The sequence below is a fragment of the Elaeis guineensis genome, chromosome 15, assembly GCF_000442705.2.
Source record: "Elaeis guineensis isolate ETL-2024a chromosome 15, EG11, whole genome shotgun sequence".
NCBI lineage: Eukaryota > Viridiplantae > Streptophyta > Magnoliopsida > Arecales > Arecaceae > Elaeis > Elaeis guineensis.
The window spans coordinates 62807557-62815151 of record NC_026007.2 but is presented as its reverse complement, the minus strand read 5'-3'; the positions used below and the strand labels follow the sequence as shown (position 1 = coordinate 62815151).

At 36.3% G+C, this 7595-nt stretch overlaps 1 protein-coding gene across 1 annotated transcript; it reads right to left on the bottom strand.

The window, feature by feature from the left end:
- Positions 1-5128: 5128 nt before the first annotated feature.
- On the bottom strand, positions 5129-7307 carry LOC105058289 (uncharacterized). The gene is made up of 3 exons (XM_010941170.4): positions 7047-7307; positions 6817-6946; positions 5129-6699 (listed from the first exon to the last, which is right to left on the bottom strand). The coding sequence occupies exons 1-3, from the start codon at positions 7255-7257 to the stop codon at positions 6012-6014; spliced, it is 1029 nt and encodes a 342-aa protein (XP_010939472.2). The 5' UTR covers positions 7258-7307; the 3' UTR covers positions 5129-6011.
- Between the last annotated feature and the right edge of the window lie 288 nt (positions 7308-7595).

Below are 7595 nucleotides of genomic sequence, written 5' to 3'. Positions count from 1 at the left end.
GAGAACAATATGTTACCATATCATTTCTTTGGTAAGTAAAATTATTTTTTCTCTACTAATACATCTAAAATCCTTAAGAGACTTACTGACTAAGGCCAATTCTCTATTGAGATGCATCCAAGATGACATGATGAGGTTGCACCAGCAATGGACCTAGAATAACTACTAATTCAGCCAACCACATGGGTGAAGACTGCGCCTGATATCCACGATTAACAATCTCGATTCAGAGAAGATGGGAGAGGTTTCTTCTTCAATAAAAGATCAATTTTTTGGCTTAACGATTTGCACAAAAATGTAACAAACTCATAGATTCTAGCTAGCCATCTATAGGTTCAATCTCCATATAAAAGAAATACAAAGGAGATCTCAAGTAAGCAAATAAGTAAAACTCAAGTATTCGAGCGAAGGGCAAATCCTAAGAGAGGAGGAAGGAGAATCCTCTTTGCTCCTCCGACTCTCGTTATTTTTTTCTCTCTATTATTTTCAAAGCTCCGACTAACTTAAACATCAGAAGATCTCTACTAAAACATCTCGACAAATGTGAATCTCGTTTATAGGTACTTTTTGACATTACGAATTCTAAATAGTGTCTAGCTCCAGTTATATCAGTATCTCTGCAGCCTTACGATAACACTCTCCATTCAATCCCCATGCACAAGATCAAACAGGCAAATTTCATCAAAAAAAAAAAAATCAAAAAGGCAAAAGCCAGACAAAATAATCTGCTAAAGTAATTACGGCTGATGCAAGGAAAGACATTCTACAATCTTTATTCCCCAATAATTTGACAGGTTAATCAGAAACTATATATAGATGCCAACAGCTTCTCCTTGGAAGGAGCATCATTTACAAATGAATCGAGACATGCATTACTTAAAAGCATTGATTAAGCGGTGAGACCAAGTATACGATAATTATTTACTAAAAAAAAAAGTATACGATAATTAGGATGCAACGGGACACGAAGCTAGGCTGCTGAAAACAAAGCTACCACCTTAGTGACCGTCCTTGTCATCAAATAAACAAATGGGATTCCAGAGACTGCAGGCCTGAGATGGAAGGAAAAGGCGTTGCTGAGGTTGTCACCTGGTTTTTGTCTGAAACTTCTCGATGGTATTATATGGTCATTGGTCTGAGGGCATGTGCCTCCCAGCTCCAACTTGTAAAGATTTGACGTTTAGCATGGGGCTTTTCTTCCATAGTCCTACTGTTTTAAGGATATTCTGAATGCTTTACAGTCGTAATCATCCAGCCTTCTCGGCCAACAAAGAAAGTAATTAATTATGAGAGTATACTGGCTGGATGTCATAAAATAACATTATGGAATGTTAAATGTACCAGTAATATCTACGGTGCCTCTACAATTATTTTCTCAGATATATACTAAATGGAGTAATGGATAAACAAATCTAACTAGAATTTAGTTACCTTGCCTACTTGGTAGCGACTCTTTAGAAGATGAAGTTAAGAAATAGAACTGAATTTAACGGTCTCCATGCATCTTTCGTATCCTTAACTCTAGAGTAAAAATATAAATAATATCTTTTAGCTAATTTTTTGAATAAGATCTTGAGTCATCACAAATAATATCAAAATAAATCCAATTTTAGTCTAGAAAATATTATAGCACGGGCTCATTATGGCTGACCACAGACCAATCATCATGTTTGTAATTAGATGAATGAATTTGGGCCCTTAGCGCTTAAGTTTAAATAGAGAGAATATATGAAAACCCATACGGATGTGTGCTTGGTTCCACATCGACTATAGGATAGGTTTTGGATATTTTTATAGGGTCAAAACTTTTAACTAATATCTACTGATTTATCTTCTTAGATGAGGTCTTAGGTTGTGACAGTTTAATTTAGAGTCATTAGTAGTACAACAATTCTGATTTCTTTACTGGTTTTTATGGTACCTTAATGAGTCTAGTAGCTCTAGTTAGTTTTTTAAATCAATCGCGGATGCTGATGAGCATCAAAAATTTGTGGATGCAATAAAAAGCAGTGCAGTAGCTAAGCCTATTGTTCTACCATGATAATGGATCTTAATGGAATTAACCTATTGCAGCTGTTACAGGTCTCTCCTCAATGTCTCTGTATAAGAGAAATCAAGTCTCTCAAGACCCAATGTAGGGAAGCAGAGAAGCCTAGCGGCACATCCAATAATATATTCCCATCAATATAATTTTTTTTTTTTTTTTGGTTCTCTTTATCTGGGTGACATAAAGGTACATCAATGTAGGTTCCTCGAGGATCTTTTCCAGGTCCGTCGTATCTTGCAGAGGAGCCAAGCCTGAAGGTACTTCTGTGAGAAAAATGCCCAGCAAACCTCAGATCTCATATAATTTTCATAGTTTTTTTTGTGCGATCAAGCTGGTACAACTGAGCGATAGCGCATATTCTCGGTTTGTCTTTTATCTGAAGACCAGTAATAGTTTGTCCTAGTAGTGTCTTTATTTCTCAGCAATCCTCACAGATTTCAGCATTAAGAGAAAGACACCCTCCTGTTCTCATGTGCAGTATGTAATTGGTTTCACAAGCTTTCTAAGCCATGCTGCTGTATGCCTGCACATAGTCATTTTTGTTCCACCAAGTACCAACAAACTCAACTACTACCAAGAAAACATACCAATTTTCTTCCTCCCCAGAAGGCAACTCGCCATCCACATATAGATCTTCTGCGTTATGGGCATGCCTTGTTATCACTATTATCATTCTTGCACCAAACAACATGAGATTCTGTCTTATATCGTAGTTAATTTATTTTTGATAATAATAATTTTTAGCAACTTCAGGTCATAAAATTTTACCTACTTGGAAATAAAACACGTCCACAGTCATGAATTAGTGATGGAGCAGGTACCGAGATGAGCGTAAGGGGATTTCATAGACTGTAGAGCAAGGAAATTATATATATATATGCCCACAAGTGCTAGAAACAAGAAGGAAATGAATATATCAATTTCAGTGTGAACTTTTGACAACCGATTCCAACCAGTTGATTCCACATCCGACTACTTTCTATATGAGGAGTCACTTATGAGAATATAGGATAAGAAGTAGTCAACCACTACCGCAATTAATTAACAGATGATATTATACAAGTAAATATCTTGTAGCATTTGTAGATTGACCACTAGTAACCTCTCTCTCTCTCTCTCTCAAGTAAATATCTTGTAGCATTTGTAGATTGACCACTAGTAACCTCTCTCTCTCTCTCTCTCTCACACACACACACCATTAATTACATTGAATGAATACCTGTTTTTTTTTTTTGGTTTTGTTTGAAATGTATACATGCTTTATGCATCAAAGGTTGGCACCTCCTCACCATTCAGTACTTTGGCAAACTCAGAAAAAATGTCATTTTGAAAGACAGGAAACCCCGTCGTTTCCATAATTTGATCATATGGGATGCTTATGGATGTATCTATAATAGGGCTTCTTAATGTAGTCGGTCTCAAATAAATAAATTAAAAAAAAAAAAGAAAAGGGAAGAAGAAGAAGAAGAAGACAGGAAGCACTTAAGCTTATCATGTCCATAAGCACTGAATAATCATTACTTCCAAACTTCTCTCTCTCAACAAAAGAAAAGAAAACATAAGAAAAAGATAACAACTTTGAAATGTTTACTTAGTCGAAATAATTGATACGAAGGAGAGATTTTTTTAAATAGAACAGCATGGAGAATTTGATAATCAAGTTTGTCAGAACGGCTAAGGTTTCAATCATATGCATCATGTGTTAATAGTGTATATGAATGACACAGTTTTCTGATCCACAGGGATGCAAACTTCTTTATGCAAACCAGCAAATAGATTGGAAAGAAGAGTAAATTACAAAAACTGATACATCAGGAAATATGAAGTTAGAAATTTGGGAACCGTTAATGATATGATATAGTGATAGATTCTTCATGAAAAGAAAAATTAAGTAATATATCAACATGTAATGCTACTAAACTATGATGGTGATATACGAAATAATAAATCAATTAATATTGTTTTGTTGATCTTGCATGATATATAACGCAAAAGATTGTTTAACATCGATGAAATATTCATGAACTATTTTTATTATATTTCTATTTGCCTGTAATTTTACTAAAATCTTTAATCACATGATGGTAATTGCAACCATAAGTAATCATTGTTTAGGCATAATCTTACAGTGTTAATACATTACCTAAATATAAAGTGGGTATTAGATTGAAAACCAAGTATGCTCTATGATCCTTTTCATGCAATGAAGAAAAGAAGCATGTTCGACAGCCCAAAAAAGAAAAAGCATTTGAAATTTGCATTCTATGTGTTTATCATGCAGAGCACCCATATTTTTTTCTTTGATCGTGAGTCTTTTTTTGTGAAAGATGAGGTAAGGGAATTAATAATGCTCAAATTGACTATATCAAAATCAAAATAATAGGTTGATGCAAGTCATTGTTAAAGGGTAGTAGAATGTTGCAGAAACTCAATGCTTGTGGACCTAGAACTCAAAATATATCATCTGGAATATCGATGCTGCCTAGGAATTTAGATGATTCTTGTTTATACATATTCTCCTGCATCAACTCATTATTTTAATTAGTACTCATTTTCCTAGTAATTACAAACTCAAATTTTTTTATTAATTTTATTTTTTTTTTATTGATGAAACAAAAGCTTCAGTTTTTAACAATTTATTGTCACATACTGCTTATAATGATACTTAATTTGATCAGTAAATGATAGGTGATTATCATGTAGTCTGGTTAAATGGATCACAGACCCACTTGTCGGACTTAGACAGTTCATGATGTAAATCTACTCAGCATTGGACTGCAATTATCCCTTCACCCTGCGAAACATCCTTGATAGTAATTTTTTTTTCTTTTTTAGTAAACTGGATTTATTAAACCAATCTAGAATAAATATATACATCCATAACTATCTGTAAATAAAATATCTAACAACTCAGAAGAAATTCCTGTCACAGCCTGACAGTAATTTCCATCATGATATTAACAGTATGGTGGAGTGTAGTATGCCAATAGAGGACAAGAATCATTAGAATGAAAGCCATATAAGCCTTAAATTGCAAATGACCACCACATAATCATATATATTCCATACTTCTGAAAGTGCAAACAGCTTAGGACATATCATGGAAACCAAGAACTACAGAACCGTTTAAATATGACTCAAAATTAAATGTGAAATGATATAGCTACTCTTCCATATTTGAGTACCAAAAGTCTCAAATAGCAAGTAAAGTAGCAAACCAACTTCCGAAAAGGAAAAGTAGCAATTATATCAAGCATTATGTGGAATATAGTACATCCAAGGAGAAAAAATATGAAACAACAGAGAAATTTTATTTTAATGTTTAAGTAATAAGGAATTTCAAGCGATCCTGCTTTGGTTGTGGACATGGAGATCCCTATGAAGGAGACTAGACATCTTGGGATGCCCGACTTGCTAGAGCCTAGAAAGATGTTGCCAAATTCTCAAAGCACCTCCTCTCAATTAGTGCTTTCCATCTTGGTCTTCCAAGAACTTTGAAACAATGAATGGTCATTTCATAACAAGCCGATGCCTTTGCCTGTTAATTTGTACGCTAGGTTCTGTGAGAGCCTTTCAGCATTGCAAGCAACAGTCCTTTAGCACATGGGAACATCCCAACATCATAACAAGACAGGCCCAAGTTTCATGACACAAGTAAAGCTTCGAGTTTGAGAACTTTTCAGTCAAGGACAGAAGTTACAGTTCAGGAATTGGAGGAAGATCCCAACAGGAAACAAACCAACAACTACACAATTAATGCTAGTGATTTTTCTATCAAACGAACTAATGTAAGTGTTTAATTAAAAACCAAAAGATGAGGAAACACTAGTTATAAGGGTTCAAACCAAAAGCGCACACCAAACAACTCTTCCCAAGGGTGTGTTAATGGGGTTTATCTTAATTAATTCCAACACCACCACCTCCGCCAATATTACTAGTTGGCACGGCTCATGTACAACAGCAGTCATTGTGCCCCAAGGAGGTGCACCAGTTCATCAGGAAGACATTGCTGCTGCATCCCTTGATAGCTAGAAACCACAGGAGGATAGATCAAAGGGCTTACCTCATTCCAATTCATGCTCCCTGATGTACTAGTCCCATTGCTCTCACCCACCATGTTCCCCACTCCAATGAAGCCATCCAACCCTACTGATTTTACTGAGTTGCCACAGAACATCTCATCAAGTTCCACAGGAATCCCATTTGGACCTTGCAGTATGTGGTAGCCCGATGGAGAACAACCATTGATGAAAGAATTGACTTGTTCTGAAAGTTCAATTGAACCAGTAGAACTTCTATGCAAGTGCTGCTGTTCCAGAAAGGAAGCAAGTGGAGTCTCACGTCCAGCATCATAATTGCAAGAAAACCTCCCATCGACGTTCATCGAAAACTTTCGGATCGATGCATGGCCATCGCCAACATGGTGATCCACCTGGTACTTGAATTGGTTGGTGGGAATATTAGGCGGCGTGGCCCAAAAGGAGCTGCCATCTTTTGATTCCTTGGTCTCCTGATTCTTATGGCAGACACGATGAGCCTGTTGCTGGTTCTTGTGCTGCTTTCCCAGTAGCTTCTTCTTCAGCTTGGTGTTCCAGTAGTTCTTTATATCATTATCAGTCCTTCCAGGCAACTGTGCTGCAATTATAGACCATCTGATCACAAATAAAACAAAGCTATTATTTTTGAGAATTGGAAAAACCAATAAAGCTCTCAAAATAACCATGGTGAATGATCACGTGACTGCATGCATATGTATCTAATTCTATCACCTGCTCCCAATAGCAACATATAGGCTACATATGATGTTATCTTCTTCCTCAGAGAACCCTCCATGCTTAATATTTGGCCGGAGATAGTTAAGCCACCGGAGGCGGCAGCTCTTACCGCATCGCTTAAGGCCTAATTGCCAACAGCAAAATTTATCGTTTTTTTTCAGTAATATCAGCAATAATTCGATTTGTTCTAGAGTGTTATGAGGTGCATGAGAGGAAGATCTTACCGATTTTCTGTGGTAGGGCGATCCAATTCCCAACAGTGCCATGCTGTTGGATGTAGGACTTGAGCTTGGCATCCTCCTCAGGGGACCATGGGCCTTTTTTCACGGTTTCTTTGTCGCAACAAGGAGCCCTTCCCATGGTCAGTTCTCCCTTCTTCTGAGGTTGGGGATGCTTTCCTCTCCTTTCTGCTCTTGATGCTGTACTTAAAGACATGAGATAGCCACAAGAGTCTGTCTTACTATTAAAAAATGTTGGAGGTGCAATAAAAAATTGCTTAGCAAGAGACCAGGGCTTTCTTTTTTTTTTTCTCTTTGTTCTCTCTTGGACAAGAATCTACGACGTATCAGTATTCTACCACTCTCCCGTTGGTTGCATGTCAAGAATGTAGCGTAAGTGATATATAAATAAGCTGGATGGAAGTGTATTAAATAAAATTAAAAATTAATATAGAGATAGGTGAAGCTTAGTTAATATGCCTAGTATACCAAATGTCGGTCGCTTTGGTCTATTAACTCAACCACATGTCCAAAATTATTAAAAGCTGGAAGGCA